This window comes from Dipodomys spectabilis, unplaced genomic scaffold, assembly GCF_019054845.1.
Source record: "Dipodomys spectabilis isolate Male_0828 unplaced genomic scaffold, ASM1905484v1 ptg000002l, whole genome shotgun sequence".
Lineage (NCBI taxonomy): Eukaryota > Metazoa > Chordata > Mammalia > Rodentia > Heteromyidae > Dipodomys > Dipodomys spectabilis.
In genome coordinates this window covers 18694319-18713803 of record NW_024870679.1, presented here as the reverse complement: position 1 = coordinate 18713803, position 19485 = coordinate 18694319, and the positions used below count along the sequence as shown (strand labels likewise).

The 19485-nt window shown below is 42.3% G+C and overlaps 1 protein-coding gene across 2 annotated transcripts in view; it reads right to left on the bottom strand.

The window, feature by feature from the left end:
• Positions 1-4625: 4625 nt before the first annotated feature.
• The window catches only part of Rnf115 (ring finger protein 115), a 35720-nt gene continuing 20860 nt past the window's right edge, over positions 4626-19485 (bottom strand). For both annotated transcript variants that reach the window (XM_042675607.1, XM_042675615.1), the window contains 6 exons: positions 17210-17421; positions 11974-12045; positions 10762-10834; positions 9603-9696; positions 6957-7072; positions 4626-5841 (listed from right to left, as the gene is read on the bottom strand). In XM_042675607.1, the coding sequence (XP_042531541.1) occupies positions 5710-5841; positions 6957-7072; positions 9603-9696; positions 10762-10834; positions 11974-12045; positions 17210-17421 (699 nt within the window). In that variant the 3' untranslated portion in view covers positions 4626-5709. The remainder of the gene's footprint in view (positions 5842-6956; positions 7073-9602; positions 9697-10761; positions 10835-11973; positions 12046-17209; positions 17422-19485) is intronic.

The following is a 19485-nucleotide window of genomic DNA, read 5'->3' as shown; positions in this document are numbered from 1 at the left end:
ACAAGAACACCGTCAACTCTGGGGGTGGGGAGAGAATGTGTTTATTTAACGTTCTGAAGGGAAAGGAGATGGAATAAGTGAAGGCAGGCAAAAGAGAAGGAGGCAGGCTTCTTGCCACAGAAAGGCCTTGGTTCCAATGGCACGTCTACAGATGGCTGGAGGGGCGCTTCTGCACACAACCACCCAGCTCCGCTAAGGACGTGCCAACCCCTTTGGTCATTTGTGTATCCTTTAAAGAAAAGTGCCAGTGGCTCATGCCTGTCATCCTAACTACTCAGGAGAGGCTGAAATCCCAGGATCATGCATGGTTCCATGCCAGTCCGGGCAAAAACTCCAATCTTCTCCACTTCCAGCTTTTTGATGGCTACATGGAGTAAGTATCTCAGATTCTCTGCCTGAACTGGTTTTTAACCAGCAGTGCCCAGCTACAAATGATTTTTCCTTTTTTTTTTTTTTTTTTGGTCGGTCATGGGCTTGAACTCTGGGCCTGGGTGCTGTCCCTGTGCTTTTCAGCTCAAGGCGAGCACTCTACCGCTTGAGCCACAGCGCCACTTCTGGTTTTCTGGTGGCTAATTGGGGATAACAGTCTCACAGACTTTCCTGCCCTGGCTGTCTTTGAACTGTGATCCTCAGATCTCAGCCTCCTGAGTAGCTAGGATTACAGGCATGAGCCACCAGCACCCAGCTTACAAATGATTTCTTTTAAAGCCTATAGTCCTGAGGCTGAGATTTGATGATTGCAATTCAAAGCCAGACCAGAGAGAAAAGTCCATGACTCTTATCTCCAATTAATCACCAAAAAGCCAGTAGAGCTGTGGCTCAAGTGGTGAAGCACCAACCTTGACTGAAAAAGCTAAGGGACAGCATGCCCAAGCTGAGTTCAAGCTTCAGTACCACCCCCCCACCCCCACGGCTGTTTTCCATGCATGAATCACTAGTGTTCTGTACACATATCTAAATCCCAATGTGTATGAGACATTCACAACCATAGGTTTTCTTGTTGTAGTGGTGGTGGTTGTGTTTGTGTGTGTTTGTGTGTGTGTGTGTACCAATCTTGGGGCTTGAACTTAGGCCTGGGAGCTGTCCCTGAGCGTTTTTTCTCAAGGCTAGCACTCTACCACTTAAGCCACAGCTTTAACACTTCCTGTTTTGGTAGCTAATTACAGATGAGTCACAGACTTTCCTGCCTGAGCGGGCTTTGAACAGCAATCCTAGATCTTAGCCTCTAGGAAAGATACACTGGCACCTGGCTACAACCATAAGTTTTGAATCTCTGTAAGATCATGTTATTATAAGGAATCTGTATACCATTAAGTTCTGTCAGAATAAACAGTATCTTACAAATGTGCATATATTTGCAATGCATGTTACATCTGTATTTCAACCAGATATAGAATCTTATGTGACTAATAAAGACAAATGGATTAAATGCATTACTGAAATTGGAGCAAATGAAACTTACCTCTACCATATGACTATCTTCTTTTTTTTGGGGGGGGTCCGGTCATGGTGCCTGAACTCTGGGCCTGGGCACTGTCCCTTAGATCTTCAGCTCAAGGCTAGTACTCTACCACTTAAGCAACAGCACCACTTCCGGCTTTTTTCTTTTTGCTCATGTGGTGCTGAGGAATCGAACCCAGGGCCTCAGGCATGCAAGGCAAGCGCTCTACCACTGAGCCACCTTCCCAACCCCACTATCTTCTTTTTTTAACCAACACTGGGGTTTAAACTTGGTCAGGGCCTGGCCCTATTCCCGGGCTGTCTTGCTCATAGCTTTTTATTGTCAATTAGAGGAGCCTTTGCCGACTTTGAACCACGATCTTCCTGGCCTCAGCTTCTGAGTAGCTAAGATTATAAGTGTGAGCCACTAGTGCCTAGCTTCATCAACTTTATCAAGAAGTGTTTTTGAGCCTGGCACTGATGGCTTACACTTGTAATCCTAGCTACTCAGGAGGGTGAGATCTGAGGATCATGGTTCAAAGTCAGCCTGAGCAGGAAAGTCCTTAAGACTCTTATCTGCAATTAACTAGCAAAAACCCAGAAGTAGGGTTGTGGCTCAAGTGGCACAGTGCCAACCGTTAAAGCCTTGAAAGCCTTAAAAAGACAAACAAGAGTGCAAGGCCCTGAGTTCAAACCTCAGTACCAGCACCAAAAAAAAAAAAAAAATTAGTTCAGGTGAGTCTTGTTGCTACTGATCATATAACTAGGCACCTATGCACGGCAGTTGTCCTGTAAAAGGGAAAGGCAGAGCCTAAAGGTGTGCAAATGAAACATTGTGAACTTGGGTCCTTTTCTTTCCTCATCATCACATGTATCTAGAGCTGCTGTGACTAATGTACAGTGTCCTGATAGCACTCCTGACAAATACATGAATGTGTCACACAAAGACAAAACTGAGAAACACTTTCCCAGTCCAAAAGAGACTTGCTAGGGTTAGAACACAAGTTCCTTCCCAAAATTCTTCCTTTTACTTGAGGACCAGAGTTCTGCTCAAGAAAGTTCTGAGAAGCACTTGCAGTAAGTGTTAATAGATTTCACTGGGCTACGGAAGCTTATTCAATTCACAGCCATTTCTACATCCTTGACGTAAAACAATTATTTTATCTTGTAAGTTAAAACACTGTTAGAAGAGTCAAGGAGCTGTGGCGGTAGGGATGTCATTCTACAGTTTTGTTTGTTTTTTGCCAGTCCTGGGGCTTGAACTCAGGGCCTGGATACTGGTCCTTGAGCTTCTTTTGCTCAAGGCTAGCACTCTACCACTTAATCCACAGGGCCACTCCCAGCTCTTTCTGTGTATGTGGTACTAAGGAATTGAATCCAAGCTAGGCAAGCACTCTACCACTAAGCCACATTCCCAGCTCTCTCAGGTTTCTTAACTCTGTTCAGAGAACTAGTAATTGGGAACTCTGAAAAAAAAATAATCTTTTGGCAGGGGAGCAGTACAGTTTAATACCTCATGCTTGTCAGACAGCTCTACCACTGAGACATACCTCTAGCCCTGTTTTGCCCTACTTTTAAGATAGGCTCTCACTTCCTACATGAAGAAGACCCTATCTTGACCTTGATCTGCTTGTTTTAGGCTTCCTAACCCAACCTAGCTGGGATAACAGGTGTATGCTACCATGCCCAGCTTTCTTCCATTGAGATAGGAGTCTCATGAATTTTCTGCTCCTGCTAGCCTGGACAGCGATCCTGCCAGTCCCAGCCTCCCATACAGTGAGATGTTGACAGTGTACCACCACACCCAACTATTGGTTGTGCAAGGGTCTTGGGGTCTTCTCTGCCTGGGCTGGCCTTGCTTGCACCTGGCTTTCACACTGGGAGCTTCCCCACAGGCTCTCCTGGTGCTCATGCCTTCAGACTTCAACTGCTCTCTTGAATCTCGAAGAGCCTGGCACACCTTAGCCCTCCCAAGTGCATGAGCTAATTCCTTATGCCAGATCTGTTTTACAATCTGCACATCCACCATATTGGTTCTGCTTCTCTCACTGTTAACTCCTTAACATAAACTAACCTTGAACGGAAGTGCCTCTTTTAGGACGAAACCCTAAAACAACTACTAATTCATTAAGCAGGACAAGTCTGGGAAATAGTAAAATGAGCCTTCTGTCCCCTATGAATGGGGAGAAAACGAAGAAAACTTAAAATCACTTATGTGATGCTGTTTGCTATGCTGTGTCCTGGTAGCAGATACCCAATGAGCACTTTGTCTCTATGAAACAACTGACAACTAGTGCTCTAGTTCTCAAGTTACAATGAAAAATGAAAACTGCCTGTTCTGGCATCTTTGGACACTAACAGACCAACATTTCCAAAATATCAATCTCCTTGAAGATTTCAAGTGCTCCAACTACATCATAGCCTTCCATTATGTAAGCAGTAGCCAAGTAACTAGAGTATCTCACCTCTCCTCATCCCCAATTGAAAACCAGTATATCTCACACTGTGTCAATGCATACCTCAGGCTATGTTCTAATGGGCTTATCACAACAGCCCATCATCTCCCCTAGAGAAACAATCACTACAGAGGTGCATGATGAGATGTATATAAGAAGCTTCTTTTATTCCCCCTGGGCTGTAAGTCAGTCATACATTCTAGTCATAACTTTTACATGCAGCTGTGGTTCAGCAGGCTACTCTTCCACTTTTTCTCTTCTCTCCCCAACTTGTTTATCTGCCGCCAAACAGATGAAGATGATCTCAACTCCTTTCCTCACCTCCAAGTCAGTGTGTCAAAGTCACCCAAAAACAAGAGAAAGACAGGCACCTGTCATCTTAGCTATTCAGGAAGCTGAACATGGTTTAAAGCCAGCCCTGGAAGGAAAGGACATGAGAATCTTATCTCCAACTAACCACAAAAAATGGAGGTGTGGCTCAAGTGGTGGAGCACCAGCCTTGAGCAAAAAAGCCAAGTGAGAGTGTGAGGCCCTGAGTTTAAGCCCCACTACTGGCACAAAACAAACAAAAAACCCAGGAGTGACGGTCACCAAAAACACTGGTGATCTTGCTCTGCTAATTACAAACTGAGGCAGATGTGACCCGGCCGCCTCAACACCCTTCCTCACAGCCAGCACACACCAGCCAGCCCCACTGTGGCATTTTGAGACTTTCAAGTTCCAGCAACATTCTTTACATTCTTCATTTATTTAGTTTTAAACACTTAAAGAGCATCTGTATGGACACTGTTAGACGTAGAAAGCAAGGCCAACCTTTACTGGCCAAGCGAGTTAGGGCATGATCACATTAATCAGCTTGACTCCAAGCAGAGTCAGAACCAAGCAGAACAGGAAAAGCTTCAGAGATGAAAAATGAGCTTTAAAAATTAAGACAACACAAAATTCCAATTTCTAATGAGCAATAAATTACCAAAAACATTGAATTGGCTGTAGAAGCAGTAATGAAGTAATCCTAAGACAAAAAGACAGTAAATAATGAGTTGGGGGAATCATTTAAAAAAAAAATCTCAGAACTCAAGATTCCAAACATCTTTCTGTATCTGTATGCTGCCTATTTCATTCCCAGAAAGGAACCAGAATCAAACTCCCACCGACATTAAGATTCCTAGCACATGTCATGCTGGTTCTAAGGAAACTGCAATTCTTGAAATAGTGTCTGAAAATCAAAACGAGAAAACCTAAGTGTGTGATGATGGACCAGTTTTTCCTTCCCACTGTAATTTTCTTTGAGCTCTTGGAGGATCAAGACAAAAAAAATTCAGTAGTCTCAGATTCCTAAATTAATCTTACCTCACTAATGTGGTCAAAATGTTTTTGTACAATTAAGACAAAGGGATTTATACTGGTAGGACTTTAGGGCACTGATTCCTTTGTATTTGCTGTGAAATACGTTCATGGTGGGGGAGGGGCCAGAAACATCCATCACTGGGCAACAGGACACACAGTAGGACCCTACCTAGACTTTAAGGAATTGATTCTATTCAGGCAGGAGCAAACCAACATAATTGTTTCACACTTATAAAAGTATCACTCTGAATTTAGGAACAAGAGGCATTTGGTTGTAGATACAATTCCATCTGTAGGAACTAACTTTCAATTTAGAGAAGAAAACACTCATGGCATTCATAGTATGGGTTGGGGCTTCTTATGTGATTCCTAAATCCATCTACTACGTTTGTTTGTTTTGATACAATTTACAGCTATGGTAATAAGACTACCACAGACAGCCCTGGTTCAGGTATGGTCTTTAGTTTCAGAAAGTCCATCGGTCATGTAGCTGGCTGTCACTGCTAAATCTGTTGCTTGCAGAGGCCTCAGAGTTCTGGGTTTGCCGAGTAGAGTCCTCACCATTTAAGCTCTTCCTACATACGGGGCACGTGTCATGCTGAAACAGAAAGACACAAAGTCCATGTGAACGGCCTGACCTGGGAAAGTCACTCTAGCAAGTCCTAGAGGCTCATGCCTGTCATCAGAAGGATGGCTGAGATCAAGAAGTTTGGCAAGCTGGGTGCCGGTGGCTCACACCTGTAATCCTAGCTACTCAGGAGGCTGAGACCTGAGGATAACGGTTCAAGGCCAGCCCAGGCAAGAAAGTCTGTGAGACTCTTATCTCCAATAAACCACTAGAAAACCGGAAGTGGCGCTGTGGCTGAAGCAGTAAAGTGCTCGCCTTGAGCTGAAAAGCACAGGGACAGCGCCCAAGCCCAGAGTTCAAGCCCCACAACCGACCAAAAAAAAAAAAAAAGGTCTCAAGACCCCATCTCAACCAAAGAAAAAGCACAATGGTGCTCATCTGACCTCTCAGTTATGTGGGAAGCATAAACAGGAGCCCAGGCCAGCATAGGCAAAAAGCAAGACCTTACTGAAAATAACAAAAGCACAAGGAGCTGAGGTGAGAGACAGAGAAAGAAAAAGAGAGAGGGAGGGAGGGACCCTAAAAGCTAGAACATCCAAAATTAAGAATTTAGAAAGTAAAAAAAGTCCTGCATCCTCACGCTGGGCTCCAAGAAATGATGGCAAGATGTCTCCTGAATGGAGCTTAATGCAGAGCTGATAGAATTTTAGGACAGTGAACTAGCAATAGCTGATACATACTACCAAACAAACTAGAAAACCTGACTTCAGAGTGACTACCCGCCACTTTTCCATGTGGTCTTGGGGAAGGGATTGCAAACTGTCTTTAAAGGGACATGTAGTAAATATTTTACTAACTCTGTTGTAACTACTCAAATCTGCCCACACTGCACAAAAATGGCCACAATTTGTAAACAAACAAGCACAGCTGTATTCTAATACAGCTGCTTTTCACAAGAACAGGGGGCAGGTCACAGGAGCCTGCGCATGGTTAGAAAACAGGGAGGCAGTCGTGGAAGATCACCAGGGCTTAGGGACTAGAATTTGATCTACACAGCACTCATGACCTGCCAACGTCCCCTTTATTTGCCCCAACCCCCCACTCCCCATGCCCCCCAAGAAGCCAAGATTCCACAGGCATCTCACCAGTTCTAGCCACGGCACGATACAGCTGCTGTGGAAGAGGTGACTGCAGGGAAGCTGCCGGACTGCCTCCTCAACTGTGTAGTCTTCTTTGCATACTGGACATTCTAGGCCCATCTCTGTGGGAGGAAGAAATACCTCTTAAAGTAAACAAGCAAAGACAAGGAAGAAAAACTAACCCAATGTGTCTACCAAAGCAAGAAATGCATAAAGAAGAGTCGCAAGGAACAAAAATTAAGCCAGAGGCAGATAAGAAGCATGAATCATTCTGCATTTCAAAATGGGGATAGAGATAGTAGTAAATAGGGAATAAAAAACAAAGATGATGAGAGGAGCCTATCGTAGTAGGCCTTAACAGAACCCATACTATTGGACCATGTTTTAATGCAGGGGTAGAAAAAGTTACCACAGGCTTAGATTATCTGTTAAGTAAAACCAGAAACATTCACACAACTGTGTAGCAGCCTTCTGACAGTCAGTTCCTGATGAGGCAACAGTGGCAAGCTATATAAAACAATGAAGGAACAAACTCATCTTAGCAATTTTTCACTTCCACCAGCCCGTGGTTCAGACTACTTTATCTTGCTCTTTTTCAAATCAGGCATCTTCCTTCAGTGTAGCCACCCTCAAGTCCTCTATAGAAGTTGTAAGTTAGAAGTTAGCCTGGAGGTGGTGCTACTGAATTGCATAGGCCAAGTGTAGCCAAGGCCTCCAAATAAAGTGACAAGAAGCTCTCTTTCCACAAAGGAAATGGTCACAAACTCTACTACAGCAGAAAACTCAGAAATGCTCTGGTTTGGCTAATAGTATCAGCAATTCTACATCCCTAAGTGACTGGATACAGATATCCTCCCTGTCCCAAGGGATGGCAGGTATTGAGGGCAGCATCACACTTTCCTTCATTTGTATCTTCAATTCTCCTTAACTTCAACTTTGTGTGCATTTACAAGCACACATGCACTCACTCACACACTGGCTGGGGCTTCAACTCAGGGCCTGGGTGCTGTCCCTTAGCTTTTTCACTCAAGACTGGAGCTCTAGCACTTGAGCCATACTTCTACTTCTGGCTTTTTTGCTGGTTAACTGGAGATAAGAGTTGTGCAGATTTGTCTACATGGATGGCTTCAAACATTCATCCTCAGATTTCAGCCTCTTGAGTAGTGAGGATTACCCGTGTGAGCCACTAGTGCCCACTCTAATTCTAACTTAACTTCTTATGCTAAGACTATTGCCACAGCCTGCCAGGCTGTGTCCCTAGTTTTAAGCCTTTAACAACCCAAATGTGTCCTACCCTTGGCTACCAGTTAATTTCCCTGACAGCAGCTTCCGTATGTTTCAGCTCATCTTCCCTTATGTCTCAGCTGGTAGCTAAAAACGACAGCACATCATCTCTTACTCAAACCAGTGCCCACTCCTAAAGGGAATAGCACCACCTTTATAGGTAATAATTGTGAAATCTTAAAATCACCTTTGCTCCTTTCCCTCCTGTATCTCATTACATCATTCATGATGAAAGCCTATTTTTAAAAGGAACTCTTAAATCTACCCTTTCCCTTGCCAGCCCACAACCGTCACTAGATCGCACATGCATGGAACAAGTCTCTCTAATCTGTGTCTGCTCCCTCCCCCTCCCAACTATACTTAACCTATCACTTTCCCACTAACCTCCTCAAAGACCACTTAAATTCTGATTCCTTCACTTAGGACCCACAAAACTTACCAACTACCTACAACATCTGCCTCATCCTCTTACAGTTTCAAGTTCTCTACAAGGTCCCACACTGTCGAGTCATACCTCCCATAATTCCCAAATCAGATGCGATCTCAAGTCTAATAAGGTCATATCCTATATCTAACTCAAACAGCAATTCTATGCTGATATTTTTGTTGGTGGTGGTTGTGGTACTTGGACTCAGGGCCTGGGTGCTATCCCTGAGCTTTTTCTCTCAAAGCTAGCACTCTACCACTTTGAGCCACAGCACCACTTCCAGTTTTCTGGTGGTGAACTAGAGATAAGGGCTTCACAGACTTTCTTACTTAGGCTGGCTTCAAACCATAATCATCAGGTCTCAGCCTCCTGAATAGCTAGGATTACAGGTATGAGCCACCAGCACCCAGCTTATGCTGACAATCTAAATTAGATCATACTTTCCTTATGCAGAATGATCTATCCTGTTTTTAAATCTTCTTTGACTATAAATTTGAATTTCTAGGGAAAGTAACACTCATTTCAAACTAAAGTCCTTTATCACTAAATCCCTTCAATACTTATAAATAAAATGAATACAGTTCAGATATGTAAGTACATCTGACACAAATTCTCAGTTTCTCATTTGTTTTCTTCCCTTTTCCTAAGGCCAGTATCATCTGCCCAACACTGTAAATCATTTGGTATAAATTCTGCTTCCAGTAATAAGTTCCACTCATTAGAATGCAGTCATATATCTTTGTACCCTTTTATTCCCAATAGCACCTAGAAAAAGAACACTGTAACTGCTCAGGCAATACCTCCTATACGTTTCATACCTAGTAGCCAGATAGGAATTTTTGGGAACTATAGTTTCACCAGAAGAGTCCTAGTATAGGAAGGTCCTAGAATTTTGAACATAGGTCAGTGGGATGACAGACTAAATATGAAAATGAACCTACCAACTTGTTCCTGAGTTACTGTCACTGTTGGAAGAGATGTGATCTTTTCCTTGTCGGCTGGTGGAGGCCCTGTATTTTCCAGTTGTCCTAAAAGCTACAGATAAAAGAACGGGGGGGTAGGGAGAAGGAGGTGTGAAAGAGGGGGAGAAGAGGGAGGAGGAGGAGAAAGGGAGAGAAGAAAGAAGAGAAGAGGAGGGAGGAGGAGGAATAGAAGGGGAGAGGAGGGAGGAGGAGGAATAGAAGGGGAGAGGAGGAAGAGGAGGAGAAGAGAAGGGAGAAGGAAGAGAAGAGTGGGGAAGAAAAGGAGAGGGGGGTTGAGGAGAGGTGGGGAAGGAGAAGCAGACACAGGCAAACATTTCACTATTTCTGGAGAGGTAGCTGCTCCAGCACCGAAGAGTGGCAGACATTAAAGATGTTAATTCCTCTTAAGGCTCTGAGGGCCCTAGGTTTCCCCTCCTTTTACTTATTATTGCTTTACAATGTTAGAGTGACATAAGTATCATTTTACAGAGACCCAGGGCTGCAAGGCCCACTTTGGGGCCTAGAACAACTTTACAGTAGTAACCAATTGATGTCATGAATAAAATTACAGCTTAATAGAAAGTAATACTTAACTGGTCCAAACACTTTTCTGCTGACAGGAAGAAAAGGAATCAAAGTATGGAGAGCAGCATAGAATTAAGTCAAGAAACAGGTAAATTACTGTCAATTAGAAGACCTGGATACCAACAGCATGCTTTCTATTCTCATCCATCCACTAGGGGAAATGAAACAATTAATCCGAGTAAAATGAACAGAAACAGGAGGAATGTGGCCCAGGAATGCCTTTCCTTGGCTCCTGCCTTGTTCATCAAGCAGAAATCCATGCTGCCACATGTGAGGCCCTCTTTACAAGGCTGAGCAAGAAGCCAAAAACACCATATACTGTTTGTTTCAGGAGAGGTCTTTTCTTCCTCTAGAGGTGAAATCATCATCTACAAATCTTGGGCCAACAGATACTGAGCTAATCCATAATCATTTATCTATTCAGTCCAATGGAAGCCCTTATGCCCAAAATAATAGATAAAACAGAGTGACTATCACTTCAAGAAGTAGCAGAAGGAAGCCTGGGAAACCACAAGACCCACTGATGAGACCCACTGGGAAGGCAGCTCCTCACCTGGGTTACAATGGCATCAAGCCCTGTCTGACCCCAGGCATAGTCCCCAGGGTTGGAGTGCAGCATCCCGCTCCTATATATGGGACAAGAAGATAGCATTAGAGGGAGTAACAAGCTCTACCTTACACCTAGAAAACAAGCCAGCTAAGAGATCCTGTTCTCACTCAAAGCTGAAAAAGCTACTAGTTATCTAGAATCAAAAGGCAAAGATTTTTCTGTATTTTCAAGGTCAAGCCAATTATCTAGAGATAGTTTCTTATTCTCTACAAATTTTACTAAACTGAAACATAAAATGTGATGTCTAAAATATCATGGCGCTCCAAAGCAAAAGGAGTGATTCATAGCCTGTGGGTTAAGAAAAGTTTGTCTTTCCTCTGCCCACTTACATTAAACAGAGATGGAGCTGCTTTTTTAGGAGCTCCTAAAAAATTTAGGAGATTTTCCTTACTGGCTTGCCAGAATCTGCAACAGCCCTCTCTCATTCCAAGAGGCTGCACATGGTCCTGGAAAATGAGAGGTTTTCTAGTTCAGAGCAATGGCGAAAGGGAGTCTTGTGCTGCCGGTGCAGTGTCCTGGAAGATGGGCTGCTGGAGCATGTTCAATGCAATTGGAAGCTGGACAATGACTGAGTCTATGGAAGGACTGAAGTCTCTCTGACCAAAGAAGCCTTCTGAAGCAGAATGAAATCTTTCTGCATATCCAGAGGAGAAACTTGAATCAGATACAAAGTTTGGTAGAGACCATCTCATTGCCCATCTCAACACAACATTCAGAACAGAATGGAAAAGGAATCAAACCATATCCAAACCATGACTAAGTCTCCTGAGCCTGAAAATAAAAATTAAGTTCTAGCTGGGCACTGGCAGCTCACATCTGCAATTCTAGCTACTCAGGAAGCTGAGATCCAAGATCATTGTTTGGAACCAGCCCGGGCACACAAATCAGAGAGTCTTATCTCCAATGAACCAGCAAGAAGCCAGAAGTATAGGTGTGGCTCAAATAGTAGAGTATCAATTGTGAGTGAAAAATCTGAGCATGCATTCAAGGCCTTGAATTCAAGCTCTAGTACCAGCACACACACAAAAAGTTCTGTTTAAGTTAGGGCTCAGCATTCACTTTTACAAACTCACCCATGTAGCTTTTTCTTTCCAAAGCTAATCGCACCTAAAATGTTAATCCAGCAGAGTGAGATAGGTGCCATTAGCTACTTACCAAGAAAAAGGGTGGGGAGATCCAGGAATTGTAGAATTTGCAAAGAATCCTGCAAAGATCTGTTGTATTATTCTGTTAAAGGAGAAAAATAATTCAATAAGACAATGCATGAAAGTACTTTACTAATCACAAACTACTGCCTCAAATCACAGGAGATGTCAGTCTGCCAGCTAGCAGTATGCACATCTGCTAAGACAACTCCCTATAAGAGCTCTACAGATTAGTAGATCTGCATGAATTACACTACAAAGGGATCTTACGTCTTTGCAGAGTTTTCAAACTATATTCTTTGGATTTTGGCACTGGAGGATGGGTTAAAAGAGACACTAAACCAGTGAGATTCTGGACCCACTCCCTTTTAACAATGGTAGTATATGTGTTTCACACACTGGGTTTTGGGTAAGCTATTAAAGGGCCTTTTTTGGAAGTCAGTTGTTGTTTCAGGGCTTGAACTATCCCTGAGCTTCTTTTGATCAAGGCTAGCACTCTACCACTTGAGCCACAGCACCACTTCTGGCTTTCTGTTTATGTGGTACTGAGGGATGGAACCTAGGGCTTCATGCATGCTAGGCAAGCACTCTACCGCTATGCTACATTCCCAGCCAAGAATAACTGTGTTTTAAGGGTGTTTTAGATGACTATATCAAATAACTACAAACACACACCTATCAAGCTAACCATTTAAGATGGTACATGTATCTATTTCTTTTCCTAATGAGCTGGTCTTTGTTACTCAAAGAGATATTGGATGATACCTTAGCAAAGGGGAAAAAAACCTTGAAGGGTGCAGGTACAACTCAGTGGGAAAGCACCTGTCTAACACATGTACAATGTATGATGTCCCAGGTTCAATCTCCCAGCTTCTGAAGGCTGCTAGTAATCCTTGCCATTCCTCTGCTTGTAGACCCATTACCCCAAGCTCTCTCTCCACTTCCATGGGCTTTCTCCCCTGTGTCCTCTGGATCTGTTGTCTAAACATCTTTCTCTAAGATTAACAACCACTGGACTAGAGCCCATGCTAACCCAGCATGATCTTGTCCGAATTTTTATCTCTGAAAGACTATTTCCAAATAAGGTCACATTCACAGCTAAGATCTGAACATATTTTCTGGAAGTTATATGCTGCTACCTGCTATAGATGGCGCCCTTCAGCAATCACAGCAGAAAACCAAGGTCCAAGACTATCCAGAAAAGATTTGTGGGTGTGGCTTTTGCCTTTTGCATGAATCTCTATGCAGTTCATAGGACATACTACACAGGCAGACAAATCCACGAGACTTAACTCCTAGCTCCTATTAACTAGCAAAAGAACTGGAGGTGTGGCTCAAGTGGTAGAGTATCAGCTTTGAGTGGAAAAAGCTAAGCAGAATACAAGGCCCTGAGTTCAAGCCCTAGTGTACACACAAACACACACACACACACACACACACACACACACACACACACACACAGCGCCACACACACACAGCGCAAATTACTTCTGTTTTTCCTTTGTTGTTGTTTCTTGGTTTTATTTTTTGGTAGTACTGGCTTTTCCTTTTTTTTTTTTTTTTTGGGGGGGGGGGGGGGGTCTGGTCGTGGGGCCTGAACTCTGGACCTGGGAGCTGTCCCTCAGCTCTTCAGCTCAAGGCTAGCGCTCTACCACTTGAGCCACAGCGCCACTTCCGGCTTTTTTCTTTTTACTGAGGAATCAAACCCAGGGCCTCATGCATGCAAGGCAAGTGCTCTACCACTGAGCCACCTTCCCAGCCCCTGGCTTTTCCTTTTTTGTTTTTAACTCAGGGCCATTTCAGCCATACTTCCAGTTTTTTTTGCTTTATCTTTTAGATAGGGTTTCTCTTTTAGTTCAGTCTGGGACTGCAATACTGTGATCCTCCTACGTATGTCTCCTGCATAGCTGAGATTACCATCATGTTCGACCATGCCTGACCATCTGTCATATTTCTAATGATCCCAAGCACCTGGTTTTTCATTTGCTTTCCCCAGATGGTCATGACTAAGCCTTTATGTATTAAAACATATTTTTTTTTTTCTTAGCTGTGGGGCTTGAACTCCTGGCCACTGTCCCTCAGCTCTTCAGCTCAAGGCTAGTGCTCTACCACTTGAGCTACAGCGCCACTTCCGGTTTTCTGGTGGTTAACTGGAGATGAGTCTTAGGACTTTTCTGTCTGGGCTGGCTTTGAACCGATCCTCAGATCTCAGCCTCCTGACTAGCTAGGATTACAGGCATGAGCCACCAGTGCCTGACTTAAAACACATTTTTTAATATATTACTTGCCCTTTCTCTTTTGGAGACTAATGTAATATGCATGCACATGTCTTTTAAAAAGCATGGTTGGGTTAGGCACATGGCTGCACACTAACATCACAAAACTGAGGAAGCAGAATGACAAGTTCAAGGCCAACAGGTAACAAATGGAATATTTAAGCACATCTGACAGACTGCCTAGCCAGAAAAGCCTGAACCCGCTAAAGAAAAGCAAAAGCTACCACTGTTACAATTTTTATATAAAACTATATTTAACCAAAAATTATTAGGCACATCAAATGAAAGGGCCAGTGACAATAAACTAAGAAAAGATAAATAACAGAAATAGATCCAATGATGGTATATAGATATTGGAGTTAAGAGGAAGGCAGTATTAATGTTGTGAATAATCACACTTCCAAAAGTGATCTACAAGTTCAATGCAATACCCATCAAAATTTCATTGTCATTCTTTATGGAGACAGAGAAAAGAGTCCAAAAATTCATATGGAACTACAAAAGGCCTTGAATAGCCAAAGCAATCCAGAGCAAAAAATTCCAGATTTCAAACTTATTATAGAGCCATAATGACAAAAGTAGGTTGGTGCCAGCACAAAAACAATCCTGAAGACCAATGGAGAAGATTAGAAAAATCAGAAATGAAGCCATATAACTACAGCCATGTGCTTTTTGACAAAGAAGCAAGACAAATGTGTAATATATGCAAAAAAAGTCTTATCTTCAACATATGCAGAAGAATATGTGTATCTTTGACATATGCAGAAGAATATGTGTATTTGACATATGCAAAAGACTGAAACTGAGTCCTTGACTGTCATTTTGTACTAATAGTCACTTTTTTTTTTTTGGTCGGTCATGGGGCTTGAACTCTGGGCTTGGGCGCTGTCCCTCAGCTCTTAAATTCAAGGCGAGTGCTCTACCACTTGAGCTACAGCGCAACTTCCGGTTTTCTGGTGGTTTATTGGAGATAGGAGTCTCACGGTCTGGCTTTGAACCGCGATCCTCAGATCTCAGCCTCCTGAGTAGCTAGGATTACAGGCGTGAGCCACCAGCGCCCAGCTTCTAATAGTAACTTAAAGTGTGTCAGAGACCTCAGTGTAAGACCTGAAACTTAAAACTGCTATAAGGAGTAGGAAAAACATTAGAACTTATTGCCATAGTCAAGAACTTCCTAAGTACACCAGAAGCTCAGCAAATAGAAGAGAAAATTGACAAATGGGATTGTGTCAAACTAAAAAGTTTCTGCACCATATATAATTACTAATCTAAAAAGATACCCCACATAATGGTAGTTTTTCCAACAGCTGAAAAGGGTCTAATAACCAAAATATACCAAGAAGCTCAAAAAACAAAGAATCAATAATTCAATTAATAAATGGGCAATGAAGCTAAATAGACACTTCTCAGAAATAGTAGTAAAAATGGCCAATAAATACATGAAGAAATGTTCCACATCTCTGGCCATAAAGGAAATGCAAATCAAAACAACGCTTAGTAAAGACGTGTACATCCATGTCCATTGCTGTATTATTCACAACAGCCCAGAGGCCCTATAATAGATGAATGTGGTATCTATACACAATAGAATTTTACACAACCATTAATTAGAAAGAATAATATGTTATTTGAAGAGAAATGGATGGACCTAGGACAAATCATGTTAAGTGAGGTAAGTCAAGCCAAGAGAGACAAATAGCAGTTTCCCTCACACGCAGAAGCTAGATATAAAATACAGTGGGACATGATAAACTATATAGGACTAGATACATTCACACACAGTAAGACCAAAGGACACTCTTAGGGGAGGAACACAAAGACGCAATGCCTCTATGCCTCTGATCATACAAAATAATATTTAGCCAAATGAAAAAAAAAAACAAAAAAACAAAACAACACTGAGATTCTACCTCACTCCAGTTAGAATGGCCATCATCATGAACAACAACAAAGGTTAGTAAGGACTCCAGGGTGGGAGAGCACTAAATTAGTGCAGCCACTATGGAAGACAGTATGGAGAGTCTTCAAAAAACTAAAAACAGAACTACCCTATGATCCACTGAAACCACTCAGGCATTTATCCAAAAGATTGCAAGAAGAATATAAGCAAAACACCTGAATACCCATGTTCATTATTGTACTGTTCACCATAGCCCAGTTATGGACACAGCTACATGGGTGAATGGATGAATGGATAATTTTTAAAAAATGTGATACAAACACACACAAAATGGAAGAATAATAGTAAGCCATTTGCAGGAAAATGGATGGGTCTGAAAAAAAATTATTTTGAGTTTAGTGGATCAGGGTCAGAGAGACAAAGAATATGTGTTTTCTCTCATACATGGAAATTAGATCTATGAAAACATATATACAGAACCATATGCATATATACATCACCAGATTGACTTAAAGGTATGGTATATGCAGGGGTGAATTCCCATTATGTAACCCCTTTGAGCAATTAACAGCTTTACAAAATGGATACCATTCAGTATCTGTAACTAACTTTGAAAAATACAAATATAAGACGATAAGAAAAACGGTTAACAAAAATCCCAATGAAGGCTGGGTGCCAGTGGCTCAGATCTGTAATCCTAGAGACTCAGGAGTCTAAGATTTGAGGATTGAAATTCAAAGCCAGATTTGAAAGGACTGGAAGCAGAGTTGCAGCTCAAGTGGTAATGGTAGAATGCTAGCCTTCAACACAAAGGCTCAAGAACAGTGCCTAGCCCTGAGTTCAAGCCCTAGGACTGGCATAGATAGTGACCTATACTAGCTTTATTACCCTGCATTTTATTTCACTCATTAGTAATTAAGTATAGATACTCAATTTAGCTTCATTTTGATTCAGTCAATATATCTTCATCTTGTCCACAAAAATGTATGAGAACCATATGAAGATTAGATTATGCCAACATGAACTTTACTGAAAGCAACCTGAAGGAGAACTCAAAAGCAACAACTCACCCTTCAATAGCTGGAGATCTATCAGGACGAGTACTTCCCCGAGACCTGTATCTCCGAGTCACTGGCAGCCTTGGAGGTCGACTTGGCCCCCAGAAGTCAGTGTGAGTTTGGTGACCCCTCTCATTGGCTCTGTTATCGTGGTCCAGTGGGTTGTTACTTAAAAATGGTCTAAAATCTTGGAAAAACATTGTGTGATCCAAATGGCCCCAGAGCTAATAAAAACCAGAAATAAATCACATTAGAAGTAATTTTAACACTTTGAAAGTTAATAGTCCCCCAATACTGGTTTATCTCCCCAAATCTATGGAAGAGAAAAAATATCTTTAAAGTGAATATAGGAGCATAGGGACATAGCTTAGAGGTAAAGAACACTTAGTAGCATACACAAGGCCCAGAGTTGAGATAGACAGACACAGATAATACACGTGCATTTTTGCCACAAGTCTCATCACTATGACAAGGTAGAGACAAAATACTTCTCTTAATGCCTACATCAAAGGTAGAGACAAAATACTTCTCTTAATGCCTACATCAAAGGTAGAGACAAAATACTTCTCTTAATGCCTACATCAGAAAGGGAGTACATCAGACTGTGCCAAGGTAGGAATGTCTGATAAGCATCCTGAAATATATACTTTTTTTTTTTTGGCCCATCCTGGGACTTGAACTCATGGTCTGGGTGCTGTCTCTGAGCTTTTGCTTAAGGCTAGTGATCTACCACTTGAAACACAGCTCCATGTCTGGCTTTTTTGGTAGTTTATTAGAGATAAAAGTCCCACAGACTTTCCTGCCTAGGCAGAGTCTCCTGAGTGCTAGAATTACAGGCATGAGCCACCAGCACCTGACAATATAAACTGTTATCAGTAAAAAGGGTTAGACTAGAGAACTGGGTTTGAGAGGAGAATCATAAAGCCAAGGGTAACTGAGGAAAAATATTATCTTAATATAATTATATCTATACACCAGATAGATCTATAGATTACTATTCCAGTTACCAAGTATGTAATACTAGAGGAACTTGACTGCTTATTTAAGTCAAACAGAAATGCTACATAGTATATATAATATATATATACTTAGCATACCACCTCAGGTCTTGAAGTACTTACAGTCTCTATTCCTTTTTCTTTCAGATCCACATTATAAGAATAGCCGCCTCACTCAGAGAAAGGGGCAGCAGCCAGTAGCATGTTAAGCTAAGCCAATTACAGACCCACTCTAGCCATACCACCTAAAAACCTGCTAAGTGTTGCAGGAATAGACAGGTTTCAGAGCATTATCCAATGAGTGAACCAGGGGCTGGTGGCTCACGCCTGTAATTCTAGCTACTCAGTTGGCTGAGATCTGAGGATCTCGGTTCAAAGCCAGCCCGGGCAGGAAAGACCATGAGACTCCTATCTCCAATAAACCACCAGAAAACCGGACGTGGTGCTGTAGATCAAGTTGTAGAGTGCTCGCCTTGAGCTGAAGAGCTGAGGGACAATGCCCAAGCCCAGAGTTCAAGCCCCACAACTGACCGAAAAAAAAAAAAAAATCCAATGAGTGAAAGTATCAGATACCAAGTTCAAGTCCAGGTCTTGGGGGAGGGAGGAGATCTGCTAAATCAACTAAGTTAAGAAGTTTCATAAGTTTTTTTGCTATTTTTTTTCAGTTGACAATTACTCTTTTTTTTTTTTTGGTTAGTCCTGGGGCCTGAACTCGGGGCTTGGGTTCTATCCCTCAGCTCTTCAGCTCAAGGCTAGTGCTCTACCACTTGAGCCACAGCACCACTTCTGGCTTTTTCTTCTTGTGTGGTGCTGAGGAATCGAACCCAGTGCATGCAAGGCAAGCACTCTACCACTGAGCCACCTTCCCAGCCCATCACCTCTATCTTTTCAATGATCAACCATCACATGTACTCAGACATACCTAATATAGATTAATAAGTGAACACAAAAGAATTCAAGCTTGATACAGAAATACATGCTTGATACAGAAATAATAAGTCGTAAGATGTATAACTATAAGAAGACATAAGAAAAATATTTGTCGGGCTGGGAAGGTGGCTCAGTGGTAGAACACTTGCCTTGCAATGCATGAGGCCCTGGGTTCGATTCCTCAGCACCACATAAGCAAAAAGAAAAAAAAAGCCGGAAGTGGCGCTGTGGCTCAAGTGGTAGAGCGCTAGCCTTGAGCTGAAGAGCTGAGGGACAGCACCCAGGCCCAGAGTTCAGGCCCCACAACCGGACCCCCCCAAAAAAAAAAAATTTGTCATATGATCCTAAGTAAAAATTTAA